Below are 19,948 nucleotides of genomic sequence, written 5' to 3'. Positions count from 1 at the left end.
TCCCTGCCGTTGAAGCAGAGAGCTACTCTGGATATGTATTGAAAGTGAAGTATCAGGCTTAATTGATTCGGGGTATTAACCGTCGTAACAAGCAAGCTACATCCATGCTTGTTTACCCAGACTGTGTAATTCAGTCCTTGTTGGTTGTTGTCTGAATATAAAATCATCTCTTCTTCATTCCCCCCTGCCGTTGAAGCAGAGAGCTACACTGGATATGGATATGCATTGAAAGTGAAGTATCAGGCTTGTTTGGTTTGGGGTAGTAACTGCTGTAACAAGCAAGCTACTCCCCGCTTTTTTCTGAATGCAAATCCTTTTTTCTACATTTCCTCTTGCTGTTGAAGCATAGAGCAATGTTGGAGTCACATTAACTGTGTGTATGTTTATTGAATAAGGGTATTATCTCCAGATAGTAGCTGTCTTTCCTGCAAGCCACCCTCTCTTCATTCACATATCCAGAGTAGCTCTCTGCTTCAACGGCAGTGGGGACCGAAGAAAAGTGGATTTATATTCAGTTAACAATCAACAAGGACTGAATTGCACAGGCTGGGTAAACAAATATGCGTGGTGCAGGCTCCCTTCTACTATCCCTCAGTGTCCCCTAAGGCCTGCTTGCTGAATCCTGTGGATTGGGTGACTCGCTGGGTTGCTGTCTCTATGGAGCTTCCCTCACCCCCAGACACACAGTCGGGACACAATGCACCTGTACCGAGATGCAATCGTCTCTCTCCACAGGCTTTCAGCAGCCGGCACCACGCTGAGAGTGCTCCCCCACGTGTGCTGCGCTAGAGAAACACATCCTGTCACTTAGCCGTCCTGGACTCCGGGACCACCTTCGTGTCTTCTCGCCTTCTCACCCTCCTGCTCCTGCCTTTGCCGCCTGGACACCAACGCGATCGCCTGCACACACCTCACACTGCTACTTGCCTTTCTTTTTCTTTTTAAATAAAGACACAGAGTGCAGCCAGGAATGGAAGAGGGGACTTTAGAGCTTTCAACTCCTCTGGATGCTTTGGGCCGAGACAGCCCGGGATAACTACCCCCTGCTCGCCTTGCTCTACCTAAGGATGGCTGACGAAGGAATCTAGCACCTCAGAGAGCTAATCGTCTTCTTAGCTGTTAAACTTATTTTTTCTCTTAAACTCTAGACTGCAGGATTTGCACCTCTAACATCTGCTGGAGACAAAGAAATACTGAGTGATTGCAGATGGCACTCTCTGTTTTGTAGCAGTGTCTGAAAATATTTTTCTCTGCCTCCATCTGCTAGTAGGAATGCAAAAGCCACTTGTCTGGACTGATCTGAGGTATGCACAGGAAATATGAGCTGGTCAGATTTGAAGAAGGGAGCCATGTGGTCTTGAAAGTTCAAATACACGCCTTTGAATTATCCTTATACTGGTCCAATTAAAAGTATCACCACCGGCAGAATCAGTAAAGAAATTAAATTTAGAAGCAACCTAAGACTGGGGATATGTTACAGGGCTGACACTCATACTGGGTGAACTGTGAGGAATAAGGCCAAAAGGTCAGAGGCCTTCTACACCCAGAAAGTGCCTTGAAATCCTTCAACACTCCCCTTCTCCCAGGTCCAGCTGCTATTTGCTGAGATAATGAGGGAGAACTTGCATTTTCAATATGTTGTAACCAAGCCCACTTTTTAAAATCAGAGTTTGTGGATGAATTTAGTGAAGGTAATTTTCAAAGAACAGAAAGTCTGAAAGCAGACTTTCCATTAATTTTCAAAGCAGAAGCATATGCACATTTTAAAATTGGTTATGGCAGGGCATAACACTGTGAGTGGATGTATACACATATTTCTGAAAATCAAAAGCATGCACGTAAATCCAAACTTCACCAAAATTCTGCCTGGAGCAGAGAATAGCAGAAATGGATAAAAATCTGAATATTTTGACAGGAAGTTGGGCACCTCTTTCAGGAATCCTACATTCCAGCTCAGCAAAGTAGGACCTGGAGAAATCTGGATCTTACAGCGCCTGTTCCAGGCAACAAGATATATTTTGTAGGTCCAAAAAAGGAAAACTGGTTCTTACCTGCTAATTTTCATTCCTGGAATACCTCAGATCAGTCCTAACAAGTGGGTTTATGCAGAGAACAAAAAGACTTTGAGGCACTGCTACATAGAGAGTGCTACCTGCAGTCCCTCAGTATTGACCTGTACCTAAGCCAAGATGTATAACCCCAACCTCCAGGATATCTTCCTTCAGAAAAGCTGGGGCACAAGTTGCAAACTCCCAACAAAATTAAACCCTGAACTAGGGGCAAGAAAAAGAATTATGGGTCTCAAACAAGTGAGAACTATATACAATATTATTTTGCATCACTAGGAGCATCCAGAATCAGAAGATATCTTTCAAAAAGCATTATAATGGACCAGGATTCTGGACTGATCTGTAGTATTCCAGGAACAAAAATTAACAGGTAAGAACCAATTTTCCTTTCCTGTTCATACCCCAGATCAGTCCAGACAAGTGAGATGTACCCAAACTCCTCTAACCTTGGTGAGATCCCGAAAGGCCTGCACGTAGTACACTCTCACCAAAGGAGCCCTCTTCTGGGGCCATGACATCCAAACGGTAATGCCTGGTAAAAGTGTGCAAAGAGGACCTAGTTGCCGCCCGACAAATCTCATGCGGCGACACTAACTGACACTCCACGCAGGATGCTGCCCGTGCCCTAGTAGAATGCGCATGCAATTCTTCAGGAATCAACCGACCTTTACTAATATAGCACATCCAAAAGATGAAGCTCCCTCACATGGGGAAAATTGGGCATCAGGTGAGAAAACCCCCGCAGCTCCACAGTCTGACCAAGATGAAAAGATGACATTACCTTGGGCAAAAAAGAAGGAACTGCCCGCAACAAGACCCCCCATTATCAGAAATTCCCAAAAAAGGCTCTCTGCATGATAAAGCTTGGAGCTCAGAAATCCAGCTCGCCGAGCAAATTGCTACCAGGAACACAACCTTCATAAGAACATAAGAAATTGCCATGCTGGGACAGCCCAAGGGTCCATCAAGCCCAGCATTCTGTTTCCAACAGAGGCCAAAAACCAGGCCACAAGAACCTGGCAATTACCCAAACACTAAGAAGGCAAGATCCTTCAAAGTAGCCCTTTGCAAAGGTTCGAAGGGAGGACCAAACAATACTCGTAGGACCAAGTTAAGATTACAGGACGGATAAAGTCTACAGACTGGAGGATGCAAATGCTTCACTCCTTTCAGAAGACAAACTACGTCTGGATGAGATGCTAAGGATCTTCCCTGCAACCTCTCTCTGAAACAACCCAAGGCTGCCACCTGGATTCGGAGAGAATTATAAGCCAAACCCTTTGACAAGCCATCCTGCAAAAAGGCCAAGACCTGTGCAACATTTGCTTGCAAAGGATCAGCGTCATGGACCCTACACACCAGGACTGAAACACTGTCCAGACTCTGATATATGCCAAAATGAAGGATCTTCTAGTCTGAAGAAGAGTAGAATCACCACCTCAAAATATCCTTTCAAGCAGAAACGTTACCTCTCAAAAGTCAAGCTGCTAGACAGAAGCGATCCACCTGCTCCAACAAGATGGGTTCCTGACGTAGCAATCCCCTCAGGTGGCTTAACCAAATGGGCCCGTGTACCGCTAGCTGAACCAGATCTGCAAACCACGGATTGTGTGGCCACTCCAGCGCTACCAGGATCACTCATCCCTAATGCCGCTCAATGTGACGCAACACCCAACCTAGAAGTGGCCACGGAGGAAAGACATAGCAGGAGCCTTTCTGGCCACGGCTGAATTAGGGCGTTGATCCCTGCGCAGCCGAACTCCTTTCAGCAGCTGTAAAACTTGGTCACCTTGGCATTCTTCCTCATTACCATGAGATCGAATTGGGGCATTGCTTTACTTGCGCCGTATGAATGCAAAGGCCTCCGCTGACAGCTCCCCTTCTCCCGGGTCCAGCTGCTATTTGCTGAGATAATCTGCCTGCACATTGTCCACCCCTACCACATGAGAGGCTGCAAGTGTGCTAGATGAAGTTCTGCCCAGGCAAAGAGTTTGTGAACTTCCTGAGCCACAAAGCAACTCTTCGTTCCACCCTGTCAATTGATATAGGCCACCATCATCACATTGACCAAGAACACATGTACCGCCCATCCCTGAATCTGAGGAAGAATGAACAACAGTGCCCTCCGGACCGCCCTTGATTCCAGACGGTCGACTGATCAGGACGCTTCCATTGGAGACCACTGCCCTTGGACTGTAGATCCTTGACATATCACTCCCCAACTGCTCAGACTGGCATCTGTGGGTTACTACCCACAGTCCAGAATCTCCAAATCCACTCCCTTCTCTAAACTGGACCATGACAGCCACCATGAGAGACTGGACCTGGCTTCCTCCTGGAGTGGTAATGGCAGCTAAAACTCTTCCGACATCATATTCCAACGGGACAGACGTGCCTTCTGAAGTGGATGCATGTGCGCAAATGCCCATGGCACCAAATCCTGCGCAGACGCCCTGGACCCTAGCACCTGAAGATAATCCCAGACCTTGGGGACAGACAGATCCCTTAGCCAAACCACTTGTGACTGCAACTTGAGCACCCTTTCCAGGATAAGAAACACGTTGCCTAACCGGGTGTCGAACCATGCTCTCAGATAATCCAAGGACTGGGACATTTCCAGATGGCTCTTCGCCCAGTTTATCACCCAGCCCAGGGACTCCAGGCGCTCCTTCACTCGCAGAATGGAACAGAGACACTCCACCTCTGACTTCGCCTGAATGAGCCAATCGTCCAGGTACGGATGCACCAGTATCCCTTCTATTCTGAGGGCTGCTGCCACTATCACCATCACCTTTGTGAACATTCTCAGAGTAGTAACTAGCCTGAAAGGAAGAGCTCGAAACTGAAAATGCTCCCCTAGCACCGTGAAGTGTAGAAACTTCTGATGGTCTGCTCTGATAAGAATATGGAGATATGCCTCCAAAAGATTCAAGGAGGCCAGGACCTCCCCTTTGCGCACCGCTGCAATCACTGTTCGTAATGATTCCATCCGAAAATGTGGCATCTGCAATGCTGTGTTGACGTTTTGCAGATCCAGAATCAGCCAAAACAAGCCCTCCTTCTTGGGAACCACAAAATACACAGAATACCTTCTCTGACCATGTTCCTCTTGTGGCACTTGGAAGATGGCTTCCAGTCGCTGTAGCAAAGTGACCCGCACCACTACCCTCTTGCTGGGTGTAGCACATCAGGACACCACGAAGGCATCTTTGAGGGGGGTCAAGAAGATTCTAAAGCATAGCCTTCCTTTATTACTTCCAACACCCACTGGTCCGAAGTGATTCTGGTCCACTCCTCGTAAAACCAGGATAATCTTCCTCTGGCCACCACCAGGGAGAAGTGGACTAGCCTGCCTTCACTGGACGGGCTTTGCACCTCCGGAGCCCTGTCTGGAACTCTCTCTGGCTGGTCTACGGGTCCCTCGAAAAGACTGCTGCCTTCCTGAACCCTGCTTCTGCGTACAGCCTGAAGAACCTCTGCTGGAGCAAAATCTCCTCATTTCATGTTAGCGAGTGCGAGACGGGAAAGTCTTCTTAGTTCCCTTATCTTCAGACAACCTATTCCCTTTAGAATCTGCCAGATGCTTCATCAGCTTCTCTAAATCCTCCCCAAACAATAACCTTCCTTTGAAGGGGAGATTACAAAGCTGCACCTTCGACCAAACATCTGCCGATCAATTATATAGCCACAGAAGCCTTTCTTGCAGCTACCGCAGACCCCATATTCCTAGCTGAAGTGCGAAGCATATCATAGAGGGTATTGGCTACATAGGTCACCCCCACTTCCAACCGAGCATCCTGGCCAGGAGGTTTCCGCTGCCTTCACCTGCATGTTCTGCACCCAGCACAAACAGGCTCTCTGCATTAGACTAGCACAGACTGCAGGCCTAAGGCTCAGAGTCGAGACTTCAGTCAGCCTCTTCAACAGCATCTCCAGCTTCCGATCGTGGGCATCCTTCAAGGCCACCGACCCTGCCACAGGAAAAGAAAATTAGTTTCTTACCTGATAATTTTCGTTCCTGTAGTACCAAGGATCAGTCCAGACTGCTGGGTTAGGCCTCCCCTCCAGCAGATGGAGTCAGAGAAAAGCACCCCCTAGATATACCGGTGTGCCACCTGCGATCCCTCAGTATATGCGATATCAAAGCAGAAGGAACTAAATAATCACTTCCGCCGACAACCCTTTTTTTTTTTTTTTTTTTTTTTTTTTAAATCATTGACCAGATCAAGTAGTAACATCTTTGAAAGACAGAAAAACAACCCTGTCATCTTATATAGTAAACTAGAAACCAACTCAAAACAACTTACCGTTTAAACTGCCTCAACGCTTGTAAGTATAACCTGTAAGGGTAGATCACTGCCACAGAACGAACCAATAGAAAACACGAGCGGACTCTCATAAAAATGACTTGGGCGGGCGTCTGGACTGATCCTTGGTACTACAGGAACGAAAATTATCAGGTAAGAAACTAATTTTCCTTTCCCTGTACATACCAGGATCAGTCCAGACTGCTGGGATGTATCCGAGCCGCCTTAGATGGGGTGGGACCCCGAGAGTCCCTCTCGAATTACGCTGCTCCCAAAGGACTCAGTGGACGGCCCACGAACATCCAAGCGATAAGGTCTTGCAAAAGTATGCAAGGATTTCCAAGTGGCCGCCCTGCAAATCTCCTGGCAAGACACAAACTGGCTTTCAGCCCACAAAGTCGCCTGAGAACGTAGAAAGTGAGCCTTCAGCCCATCAGGAACAGCCTTACCGCAACCAATGTATGTGGATGCGATTGCGGTCTTCAACCACCACGCGATAGTTGTCTTGGATTCCTGAAGGCCCTTTTTGGGACCATTCCACAACACAAACAGGTGATCCGATCTCCGAAACTCAGTCACCTCCAAATACCTCAGGAGCAACGACGGACATCCAAACGCCTCAAGTCCCGACCTTGAGAAGACTGGAGCTCCTCCTCCGAAAAAGAAGGCAATTTCACTGTCTGATTAACATGAAAGACCGAAACCACCTTTGGCAAGAAGGAAGGTACTGTGCGTAAGGAGACTCCCGACTCTGAAATACGCGAGAACGGTTCCCTGCATGAAAGAGCCTGCAGCTCCGAAACACGACACGCTGATGAAATGGCCACTAGGAATACCGTCTTGAGAGTTAAATCCTTCAACGAGGCCCTCTTAATAGACTCAAAAGGGGCCGCGCATAGACCACAGAGCACCAAGTTCTAGTTCCAGGAAGGACAGGGAACCCTCACAGGAGGACTCAAGTTCCTAACTCCACGCAAAAAACGAGCAACATCCGGGTGACATGCAAGAGAGAAACCTTCAACCTTACCTCTCAAGCAACCCAGAGCCGCTACCTGAACTCTAAGTGAACTGTAGGCCAAACCCTTCTTCAAACCATCCTGCAAAAACGTAAGGATATGCCCCACAGAAGACCATTGTGGTGAAATCTTTAAGTCACCACAACATGAGTCAAATACCTTCCATACTCTAGCATAAGTAAGCGTAGTCGAAGATCTGCGCGCCCGAAGGAGAGTGGAAATGACCGCTTCTGGATAACCTTTCTTCCTCAACTGCCTCTGCCATTAAGCCAAGCCGCCAGACAAAAGCGATCCGCCAGACCGAAAAATACCGGACCCTGTCGAAGGAGATTCGGAAGATGACCTAGCCGCAATGGCCCGTCCACCACCAGATTGACGAGATCCGTGAACCACGGACACCTTGGCCACTCTGGAGCCACAAGAATCACTAGCCCCCGATGGGATTCTATGCGCCTTTACACCTTTCCCACTAGGGGCCACGGAGGAAACACATAGAGGAGGACGTGAAGAGGCCACGGAAGCACAAGCGCATCCACTCCTTCCGATCCGTGCTCTCGCCTCCGGCTGAAGAAACGCGCCGCCTTTGCATTTAGCCAAGTCGCCATCAAATCCAAGTGCGGAACCCCCCAACGCTGGGTTATGAGATACATCGCCTCGACCGACAGCTCCCACTCTCCTGGGTCTAGTTGTTGCCGACTGAGATAATCCGCCTGAACGTTGTCCACGCCTGCAATATGGGTGGCCGCTATTCGGGATAAATGGCGTTCCACCCAGGCCATCAACAATGACGCCTCGGCCGCTACCGGACGACTTCTTGTGCCTCCTTGCCGATTTATATTCGCCACTGTGGTCGCGTTGTCAGATAGAACTTGCACCGCTCGACCGCGTAACATCAGGAGGAGGTGACGCAAAGCCAGATGTACCGCTCTGGTCTCCAGATGATTGATGGACCAAGTGGCCTGGTGAGGAGACCATGTCCCCTGCACCACTCAGGACTGACAAACCACCCCCAAGCCGGACAGACTGGCATCCGTCGTCACTACTATCCAAGACGGAGGTTCTAAGTCCACTCCTTGCAGAAGATGGTCCGGGGTTAACCACCAAGCGAGGCTGGAACGGGCCGGCTCCAGCAATGGTAACACCAGGTCGTAATCCTCAGACCTGGGATCCCAACAAAAAAAGAAGCGCTCTTTGTAAAGGCCGCATATGCGCAAAAGCCCACGGTACCATCTCCAGAGTAGACACCATATGTCCAATGACCTGTAAATAATCCCAGGCCGTAGATAACGGGAGATCCATCAGGATCTGCACCTGTGTCATGAGATTGACCATTCGTTGATGTGGCAGGAACACCTTGCCCACCACCGTATTGAATCGGGCGCCCAAGAACTCCAACTGTTGGGTCAGCTCTAGCCGGCTCTTCGCGAAGTTGACTACTCAACCTAATGACTGAAGTTGCTGCACCACTAACCGAACCACCCACTTGCACAATGCCTCCGACTTCGCCCGGATGAGCCAATCGTCGAGATAGGGATGGACCAGGATTCCCTGACGGTGTAGGAAAGCTGCGACGACCACGAGAATCTTGGTGAACACCCTTGGAGCCGTCGCTAACCCGAACGTAAGGGCACAAAACATTACCTGTTATCTCTGATGACCCTCTCGGATTCCAATGTGAAGAGACGCCTCGGTCAGATCCAAAGAAGCCAAAAATTCTCCCTTGTGGACGGCCGCAATAACAGACCGTAGTGTCTCCATGCGAAAACGAGGAACGCGTAAAGCTTTGTTCACCCGCTTTAAATCCAAGATCGGCCTGAACGCGCCTTCCTTCTTTGGAACCACGAAATATATGGAATACCGGCCAGTCCTGTGCTCGGCCGGTTGAACTGGCAATACTGCCCCCTGTGTCCGCAATCGATCCAAGGTTTGGGCGATAACCCGCTGCTTTTCCGGAGGACCGCATGGCGATGTCATAAATAGATCCCGGAGGGGACGAGCAAAATCCAACTCGTAACCGTGACGAACCACGTCGAGGACCCATTGGTTCGAAGTTATCTTGACTCATTCCTCCCAAAACCGGGACAACCGACCCCTGATGAGCGGAAAGGAGGAATGGGTCTGCACACCTTCATTGAGCAGTCTTGTTGGGGGCAAAACCTTGCAAGGATCCCAAACGTGAGGCCGTCTGCCCCGAAAGGAAGGAGTCCAAGATTGGGACTGTGACGCTTGTTGTTTTTGGGGAAAGGAACCACCCCTTCCCATACGGAACCGGCGCTGACCCCGAAAACGAGCTCTGGAATTCCCGAAGGATCGAGACTGACGGGGCTTATCCTCAGGCAACTTATAAACTTTGTCTCCCAGGTCCTTGATGAGCTGATCCAGCTTGTCTCCAAACAACAACTTCCCCCTGAAGGGAAAAGAACCTAAACGTGACTTAGAGGAAGTATCCGCCGACCAGCGACAGAGCCAAAGCAGCCGCCTGGCGGAAACTGCAGAAGACAAAATGCGAGCCGAGGTCCGCAGCAAATCATATAAAGCATCCACTGTATAGGCGACCGCAGCCTCCACGCAGTTGGCCTGTTCCGCTTCGTCTGGTGGAAGCTCCTGTGCTGTAAGCAGTTGTTGGACCCAACGAAGAGTGGCCCTCTGCACGAGACTTCTACAAGCCGCTGCCTGGACCCCTAATGCCGCAACCTCAAAGATGCGCTTCAATAAGATCTCCAACTTCCGGTCCTGGAGATCCTTCAACACTATCCCCCCCGTGATGGGGATGGTAGTATGCTTAACCACGGCCGTGACCGTCGAATCCACTGAAGGGGTCTTGAGAAGTTCTAAGGACTCCGAAGGCAGGGGATACAACTTGTTCATAGTCCTGCTAACCCGCAAGTAGGCTTCTGGAAGCTCCCATTCCTTGGACACAATCTGGAACACCTTGGGATGGAAGGGAAAAGTTTGTGGAGGGGCCCGCCATAGCTACATCCCCTTGGAAGTGTCAGCTTCCTGGTGCGGTGTCTTGATTTCCAACTCCTTCAAAACATGAAGGATTACAAAGTTTAGCTCATCTTTACCAAACAATCGGAGCACCTGGGGGTCATCTCCTTCCACAGACCCCTGACCGTCAGCAACGCCCGCTCCTGGCGCATCCAGAGTGAGATCCGGGGCCTCCGGACCTCCCGGACCCCCCTGCGGGTGAGGGCAATGAGTCCCGGCTTTCCCCAGATCCAGAGCTGCCTTGGGGATTTTTGGTGGAGAGGGACCCTCCGCCTCCCAACCTGCTTCTGCCTCCAAAAAAGCTTTGTGCATCAGCAGCACAAACTTCGAGGAAAAAGGAACTGACCTCTTAAACGTGTCCCCCCCCGGAGGGGGGGGGGGGCCTGATGAGCCTCCAAATCGGGCGTGCTCTGCGGACTCAAGGCAGGCGGTGAAGGAAGAGGGGAGTCTTCCTTCTCCATCGCTGTTTCCTCTGCCTGCCGCGTGTCCAAAATGGCCACCGTCTCCCTCTCTATCAGGTCGATACTGTAACGTGCGGTTGAAGATTTCCCGTCTGTAACGTGCTGGGAGCGCACAATTCGGACGCATAAGGCGATTCAGCGATACAGTCTCCAGTTTCACCTGTCCTTAGCGCTTCTTAAAACAGACGCATAACCCTTTCCGCATGCAGCATGTATATGATATGTAAATGAACGAATTAGCTGTATAATGAAGGAATTAGCTATTCCCCTCCGATACCGTGACGCGCGCTCAGATTATCTCCTTTGTAACCCGCTATTTTGCCGCGTCCTTAACCTGTTAGTTTACCGCTACCCTCTACTTGGTGTTAGTGTGGTGTTAGTGTGGTGTTCGAAAATTAAAACGGGAATAAAGTGTAAAAAATGGTGTAAAAAAAGTGTAAAAACATTGCTTACCTGCCCTGGCCCCGTCTGGTCTCCGGTGCAGCCCCAGTCCGGTCTCCGGTGCAGCCCCAGTCCTGTCCCCTCCTCCCGAAGCAAAAAAAAAAACAAACCGAAAAAGTAGCAAGGCTCAGGCCTGCTACGGTAGTCCCTTCTCCTCTCCTCCCGATTTCGGCGCTCAAGGCGGCCGGGTGGGCGTGCATTCATCCAGGCAGAGGGAGCCGGCGGCGAAGGCGGCCTCCGGCTCCCTCTGCCTGGATGAATGCATGGCCCCCGCCGGCAGTGAATGAATGCCCGTGCGATTTCGGCGCTCAAGGCATGAGCGCCGAAATCGCACGGGCATTCATTTACTGCCGGCGGGGGCCATGCAATCATCCAGCGGCCCCCGCCGGCAGCGAATGAATGCCCGTGCGATTTCGGCGCTCAAGGCGTGACGTCACGTGACTGCCTTGAGCGCCGAAATCGCACGGGCATTCATTCGCTGCCGGCGGGGGCCGCTGGATGAATGCACGGCCCCCGCCGGCAGTAAATGAATGCCCGTGCGATTTCGGCGCTCATGCCTTGAGCGCCGAAATCGCACGGGCATTCATTCGCTGCCGGCGGGGGCCGTGCATTCATCCAGGCAGAGGGAGCCGGAGGCCGCTTTCGCCGCCGGCTCCCTCTGCCTGGATGAATGCACGCCCACCCGGCCGCCTTGAGCGCCGAAATCGGGAGGAGAGGAGAAGGGAGAAGGGACTATCGTAGCAGACCTTAGCCTTGCTACTTTTCAGTTTTGTTTTTTTTTTTTTTGCTTCGGGAGGAGGAGACAGGACTGGGGCTGCACCGGAGACCGGACGGGGCCAGGGCAGGTGAGTGGGCTGGGGGATAGTTTGCCGAGCATCGGGGAACATAACTGTCCACTTCCTGGTACCTGTCATTTCAAATGTCATTTGAAATGACATATACCAGCGCGGCCGTGAAGCGTTAGGCCCGCGAACCCAGGATACTGTATAGGCGCTCTATACAGTAAAATGGGTTGCGCGGGCCTAACGCTTGCCTAAGGCTTCGCAGCCGCGGCATGCATTTGCATGCAATTAGAAGAGAGTATAGAGCGGTAGGTGAAGAGAACTGTGCGTGCGGGGAACGAGGGTGCGCCTGACACTGCCGCACTGTTTCTACCGCGGCCTTAGAGTATCGACCCGTATGGGAGGCGGGGCCGAAGACCGGGACCCAGGTACTCTCCTTTGCCGCGCCGAAGAGGGGAGAGAAGACCCGCTGCGGGCAGCGCTCGGCCCCCGAGAGGGTCCCTCGCCCCCGGGAAGACATCGGGAGCAGAGACCCTCTCGGGAGAGTTGAACCTCCGCCCCCCCACAGGCCAAAGATCGCGGCATGAAGAGGCCGTCCGATGCAGTGAGAAGAAAAGCACGCCAAAAATAAGTAAGTGGCCTCAAACCAATAACGCGCCAGGTGAACCAGCCACCCCCTCCGGAGTCCCAAGTAGAAAACATGGTAGGCCGGGGCTGCAAGACCAAGCTCACTGTCTGTCACCAACAGGGCTTAAGTGGCTCTCAAAATGAAATAATTGTCTTATTTCCCTTTTTTTTTTACCTGAAAAGGAAACTCCAAGCCCCCTTCAGAGAAACAAACTCTGGAATACTACCACTGAGGGGGGGAGGGTGACCGGCCCACCGGTAAGCTCTACCCCTGGCCTACTGGGACACACTAGCTCCGGGAAAGTCTGAGGGCAGTGCCCTCTATGCCTGCCAGAAAACTTGCCTTCACGCTGCGCTGGAAACACCAGAGAATGAACTAAACATTCACTTTTTTTTTTTTTACATAAAAAACCCAAATAAGGAAGAAACTAGTTGATCTAGTCAGTGAAACAGTAAGTAGAAGAAAACCTGGAAATTCCCAGAAGAAAATCTTAACAAGACCAGGACTGCAGGTTATGCCTCTCAATCTGCTGGAGTCAGAGAAAATACTGAGGGATTGCAGGTGGCACACCGGTATATCTAGGGGGTGCTTTTCAGCTTTTCTCTGACTCCATCTGCTGGAGGGGAGGCATAACCCAGCAGTCTGGACTGATCCTGGTACGTACAGGGAATCGTCGTTTTCTCTGTGACCACAACACTGCCGCAGCCACCTTCGGCAGCTTCCTCAGCTCTAACGTGTCCTCCGGCAGGGGATACAACTTGGCCATAGCCCTAGTCACCTTCAAACCAGCTTCCGGGAAATCCCATTCCTTTGGTTTGGCAAAGGGAATGACCTTGGAGGTCCATGCAGTCCCTCCAACACCAGCATTACCCCTTCATTGTTGGAATCCTCCTGCGCAACCTTAATCCCCAGATCCTCCAGAACCTGAGGGTTGAAAGGCCACAATTCCTATCTGACCACCCTCAGGTCATCTCCTTCTGCCATAGGGACCTCGTCTACATCGGTCCCCCACTGAATCAGTCACCGGATCCATGCCCTGACCAGAGCCCTGATCCACCTGCGGGTCCCTGAGGATCACCCTCCTGTGTATCAACACTATCAGAATCCTCGGAGGAAAGATCTTCTCCTCGTGATTGATCTAGACCCAATAGATGCAAAAATGCCCTGTCCTGGGAGGCACCTCTGTCCGAGCCTTATTAGCTTTACCTCGGATCGTGTGAAATGCTGGCCTCTTCACCGCCAGCTCCTGCTTGACGAGATAGGATTCATGAATTAATAAAACAAAATCCACGGAAAATCTGCAGGGGTCTCCCTGCTCCACGGGTGCTAGGCCCTCCCCTGCGTCTGCTGGCACATCTTCCCCTCCTCCAGGCACCTGATGCACAGGAAAAAGCGGGGGAGGGGAGTCCCTGCCTTCCCCATCCATATCAGGGCTCCCACCATGTGGAGCTAAAATGGCCGCTGTCTCTTTCATCCCCCCTGGGGCCTACTGCACAGGACCTACAGCATATGTGCAGCATCTGCCCTCTGATCCTTTTGCTGAGGCTCCCTCGTCTCCAGAGACACAGGCAGGGCAGAGAAAGGCTGTACTGAGGGAGAGCGCCTCCCCCCACAGGTCCGACAGGCTTTCCTGTGCAATGCGGCTCACAGCTAAAAATAACCCCAAGCAGGAGAAAAGAAAGTTGCCACCGCTGTCCCAGCTTCGGGGTTTCCTCCTCACCCTGATGTCGAGCTGACACAAACCTCAAGTGCTTCAACGAAGAAAAATAAACAGAACTCACAGCTTCTGAGTTCCCCCCCCCCCCCCAAGTTAAGCTCTTAAAGAAACAGCCTGCTGAGCTACATAGAACAGTAAAAGCAAATGAAAATACTACTTTCCTGTTTCTGGAAGCTCCAGGACACTGCAGTCGATCAGCCTGGGTGAGAGGACCAGAACCCCTGGCTTTCCCTCCCCCTGGAATCAAGAGTCAAGTCTGGCCAGGAATTTCCAAACACCCCCCCACACACACACACTCAACCAGAGGGATGGCCCATGAAGGAACCTAACACCTCTAGGAGCTCCGTCTTCAGTCTTCTAACATCGCTCTAATCCTAAATTAATCTTATTTTATTTTAACTAACAGACTGCAGGTTTGCACCTCTACCATCTGCTGGAGACAGAGAAATACTAAGGGACTGCAGGTGGCACTCTTGGATACAGGACAGGGCCTCAAAGTTTTGTTTTCTGCCTTCATCTGCTGGTAGGGATGCACAAAACCACTTGTCTGAAATGATCTGGGGTATGAATAGGAATGAAAATTTGGTCTAGATTCAGTCCGGTGGCTCAGTGGCAATGATGCAGCCTTCTATGCAGACACATTTAGGTTTGATTCCTGGTTCAGGTCTTCAACTCCCCAGGTCGGCCAGGGCTGGGGATGCTGTAAAGGCAGCATTCACAGCCCCTGGAAGGGAGGGAATCACATTATGCAATGGCAACACCTAATGGCTGTATTTAAAGCCCATGATTACAGGATTCCAGAGAGCCCCAGTGCATAATTCCTGGTCAAAGACTGTCACTGCAATGACTAGAATAAATTAAAGCTGGAAGGAGATATTAAACAGTGAAAAATATCCTTGGATAATTGTGAACAAAGACTCGTGGCACCAAATACAGCCCTAGTTCTAACTGAGCTTGAAGCCCAGAGGAGCACAAGGAAACTGACAGATAAAACGTTGGGTCTCAAGATGTTGTTCTGGATAATAGAAGGCTTGAAGCAAAATGTTAAGTCTAGTTCTGGTTTTCATCTAAAACCATATGCTTCACTCATATACTATGTTTACCCCAAGAGTAAAAAGTCTTGAAAAAGAACCTCAATAACATCTTACATCTCCCACAGTGCCTTACATTTTAAATCAAACTATGGCATTCTATCCATTATTTATATACTTACATAAGTTTTCAACAAAGCAATATCCCCTTCATCCAATGCTGCAATTAAACATATTTAAAAACACAGAAATTAGAGATCTGCAGAAACAAGGCAAAAAAAAGTTTAATTTGTTTCTAAAGACCCTGAAGTGAGCAGAATATTTTTTCTGCTCAAGTTAATGCATATATTGCACCAACACAAAAACAATAACTAGAAAACAGATACAAATTCACTACTCCCAGGACAATGAGAAAAAAAAATCACATGTCCTACAACCCAGAATTATTTCATCTTTTTGGAATGTAAGTGTTACTTTGTAATGCATTAGTGGACAAATGTTCTGTCAGTAATTGTTAAATTGTTTCCTAACCAGTGTTCCATTAGACCTGATCAAATGTGCCACAGAAAAGTCACCATTGCCTGATGCTCAGATCCAGATCAGCATCTGGAGTTTGCTCTGAGCATCTTGCAGCAACAGGCCATCAGCAGTGGCTCTTAAACTTAAAGAACTCCTTTCTGAGAAGATGAGTGTGCCCCTTCTTTCCAGCTACAGCATGAGCCCTTGAGTGTGGTAATTAATGGACAGTATTTAGAGCATGGATAGCTAGAACTTGCTTTGCACAGCATACACATTGCATACAGCACCATCTCATCTTCCCCGTCTTTGAGTCCTTCTAGCCTCTGTCTTATCCCCAAGCTGAGTAAGATGGGGAGAGCATGCATTGAGCACTGGATGCAACACATTTTGAGTGTTGGGAACAACAGGTGTGAAGGAGTTTTGGCAGCTGCAAGCAGCAGCCAAGGTAACTGAGCCAGCTGCATTCGCTATTCTGATTTCTCCTGCTTGTCCATCCTGATAGGTTCATGGGTATCTTTGCCCCCTCTCTTCCTTTGTTTTAAAATGTTGTAGAGGGACTGATAGGGCTTTCAGAGCTTCCTATCTCTTCTTTTGGCCATGTGAGTCCTCTCCATGTCTGCACTGCCTGCTCTATGGAGGTTATTGTGCCACATAATTTTGTTAATGTAGGTGAGCCTTGATCATGAAAAGGTTGGGAAAAACTGTTAAATGAGTAAACAATGTATACATGTATTACAACATGGGATCCAAAAGAAGAAACAGGAAGCAATAAAGGACAGGTCAAGGGGCTTGTGCTGGTTACTAGCTCAGGACAAAGATTTTCAGCTGTGAGGGGAAGACTGCGATTGAGTATTACTAATAGATAAGCCCATCTTCCTGCAGTGCTATGTAGATAAGACATAAATATGGGCGCAGGAAAATTTGGACATCCAACTCTGGTTATTTTCCAAAGAGTAAAATAAACTCTCTTACACACACTGAATATGTTTTATATTTATTTACATCTGATCTGGTACTTTCTCCAATCTGCAGTGCCTGTTATTCCTGTGCATGAGAACAAAATATCTGCAGAACCTCTTGCAGATGTGAGAACATGCTCATATGATTACTATCTGTAAAATAAACATTAAATTAAATGCTAAGCCAATGATTTGCTATAAATATGTGCCAAGCATATTTGAAAAAAAAAAAAAAAGGAAATATGTACCATCTTTGTTATGAACTGATTTTATTGTCAAATTTAGATAAAAGGTAATGTTTGGTACATTCGGAGCTAATATTCTCCAATGTGTTGCACAAGACACAAAGGGCATAGTTATCTTTTAAACCCTGGGCCCACAATAAAGGACTGTGTCACTAGGTCACTGCCCACAGCTAAAATCAGGCAGCCAGACAGGAAGAAAATAAATAAATAAAATAAAGGGAAGGTTATCTAGCGATCGAAACCTCCACAGAATAAATTGCAGTTGATAGAAAGTAGAAGTTAGAAATATACATAATCAAGGCAAAACAAAACCTAAACTACCGCATGAGCCGGGGCACCTCCTCCAGAAGTGAAGTAACTCAGAGCTCAAAGACTCTTCGCTAACACCCAGGATGCCGAAGTTTAAGGAAGGTTATCAGGCCCAGGCCGGTGACATCCTGCTCTTATTGCCAGTCGTCTACCGAAGGCCCGCTGGAGACGAAGCCTCTAGAGAATTTTATTTTCCTCTCACTCACCGCGAATGGGTTGGTCCTCCTTCTCCTCCTCTTTCTTGGTTTTCCGCTGGTCTGCTCCCAGGTAATCCGGCATGCTGTAAACTCCACAAATCCCGGTGAGTCCGAGGATGGATAGAGAGAGAGCGCCCTGTTACTCAGCAACTTCAGTCCACTTCCGGTGATCCGTGCGGAAGTACGTAGTAAAAAGGCGCCCGTAAGTGTAGCTATGGATATCGCTGCCTGCTGTCGCCATGGAGACAGAAAGCAATAACTGTTTCTTGACCAGCTTTCTAGAGTTCTACTCCCATCATACAGGGACATAGGCACATGCTTAGGGTGCCAAATTCTGATGGAGCCCAAAAATTAGGACTCCTGTTGATCTCTAAAACCTTGTCCTTTTCCTGTGGGCACCATAATCTTAAATCCGGCTTTGCTGTCATCAGGTCAAGACAAAATTAGCAGGTCTGAGCAAAAGATGCCTGCCAGAAAATACAAATGAATCAAAATTTCCATGCATTCAACTGGACTATTTAGGGTGGGGAAGAAAGAGGAGAAAGAGGACAAAAGAAGCAAGGGAAGGGAAGTCTCATTGCTCCAGCGCCCATGCATTCAACTGGACTAAGCAATCACACTATTTTGCTTTTTTGAGTGGTTAAGTTCTACATTATAAATCGTTCATCTATTACCCAATCATATTCCCTTTGGTCTCCTACTGGTGCAGGGCCTGAAGAATGGGTAGAAAGAGGAGATGCTCTTGGTCAGAAAAATCCTTGGCACAAAATTTAATCTGACAATGTGGCCCTGGTGCAGAAAAATATTGTATTCTGAATAAATGAATACATGATGTTATTGGGGACCTAAAATAAAACACCTTGAAATCCACACAACTAAATGTGATAGAAAACCCAGAGGAAGAATTATTTAAAAAATGAAAGATCTCAATGGCAAGAAAAGCTGACAAGGAGAACATAGAGATGATTTCTCAAATTAAACTTGGTAGATTTGCAATGCTCAATTCCTAAAAAGATTCATTCCATTTAATATATAATTCTGTGCTCTTCTCCTCCACTGTCAACCCCTAACTCCACTTTTTCCACTTTCCTGTACCATATTCCTGGAATAGACTTCCTGATATAAAGGATCCCAAAGGGAGGAACACAAGGAAGAATATCTGGTGAAACTAAGGGAGACGAAGACAGTAATCAAGAAAGCAAAATATCAAGTGAAAGAAAGGATTGCCAAAGAGGTAAAGAGAGGTGACAAAACATTTTTCAGATACATCAGAGAAAGGAAAAAGGTCCGAAGTAGTGAAATTGAAAGGTGAAAAGGATCAATGTGTGGAGAGAGATGAAGAAATGGCAGAAATATTAAACAAATACTTCAAGTTCGGTGTTCACTAAACAAGACCTTGGAGAAGGACCATTGCTAGTTAACAAGAAAATGGAGGGGGGTGGAGTAGACGAAACTCTGTTTACAGAAGAGAATGTATAGGAAGAGCTAAGAAAACTGAACGTGGACAAAGCTATGGGGCTGATGAGGTACATTCCAGGATACTGAGGGAGCTCAGAGATGTACTAGCGGGTCTGCTGCAAGACCTGTTCAATAGATCCCTGGAAATGGGTGTGGTGCCGAATAATTGGAGAAGACCAGTGGTGGTCCCGCCTCACAAGAGTGAGAGCAGAGAGGAGGCTGGAAACCACAGGCCGGTTAGCCTCACCTCAGTGATGGGAAAAGTAATGGACGCGCTGCTGAAGGAAACAATAGTGATCTACAGTCAGAAGAATTGCTGGATCAGAGGCAGCATGGATTCACCAGAGGAAAGTCCTGTCAGACAAATCTGATTGACTTTTTTGATTGGATCAAAGAAGAGTGCCGATGTGATCTACTTGGACTTCAGCAAAGTTTTTGATACAATCCTGCATAGGAGGCTTGTGAATAAAATGAGAAGCTTGAGAGTGAGCGCCAAGAAGACAGTGTGTGATGGTAAATGGAACCTCTCTGAAGAAACAGCGGTGTTAAGCTGAGTGCTGCAAGGATCGTTGTTGGGACTGGTCTTGTTCAATATCTTTGTGAGTGACATTGTGGAAGGGATAGAAGGTAAAGTTTGTCTTTTTGCGGATAATACTAAGATCTGCAACAGAGTGGACATACAGGAGTGGATAGAATGAGACGTGATTTAAGGAAGCTTTAACAGTGGTTGAAGATATGGCAGCTGGGATTCAATTCCAAGAAGTGCAGAGTCATGCATCTGGGGTGTGATAATCCTAAAGTGCTGTAAGTCTTGGCGG

General features: G+C 48.6%; 1 protein-coding gene across 1 annotated transcript in view; it reads right to left on the bottom strand.

The window, feature by feature from the left end:
* Window positions 1-17,860, bottom strand: part of PSMC2 (proteasome 26S subunit, ATPase 2) — a 62,895-nt gene extending 45,035 nt beyond the window's left edge. The window contains exons 1-2 of the mRNA XM_029615468.1: window positions 17,682-17,860; window positions 15,626-15,663 (exon numbers count right to left, since the gene is read on the bottom strand). Coding sequence (XP_029471328.1) covers window positions 15,626-15,663; window positions 17,682-17,754 — 111 coding nt within the window. The 5' untranslated portion in view covers window positions 17,755-17,860. The remainder of the gene's footprint in view (window positions 1-15,625; window positions 15,664-17,681) is intronic.
* Between the last annotated feature and the right edge of the window lie 2,088 nt (window positions 17,861-19,948).

This window comes from Rhinatrema bivittatum, chromosome 9, assembly GCF_901001135.1.
Source record: "Rhinatrema bivittatum chromosome 9, aRhiBiv1.1, whole genome shotgun sequence".
Classification (NCBI taxonomy): Eukaryota; Metazoa; Chordata; class Amphibia; order Gymnophiona; family Rhinatrematidae; genus Rhinatrema; species Rhinatrema bivittatum.
The sequence above is the reverse complement of the archived record's forward strand: the minus strand, read 5'-3'. Positions and strand labels throughout refer to the sequence as shown.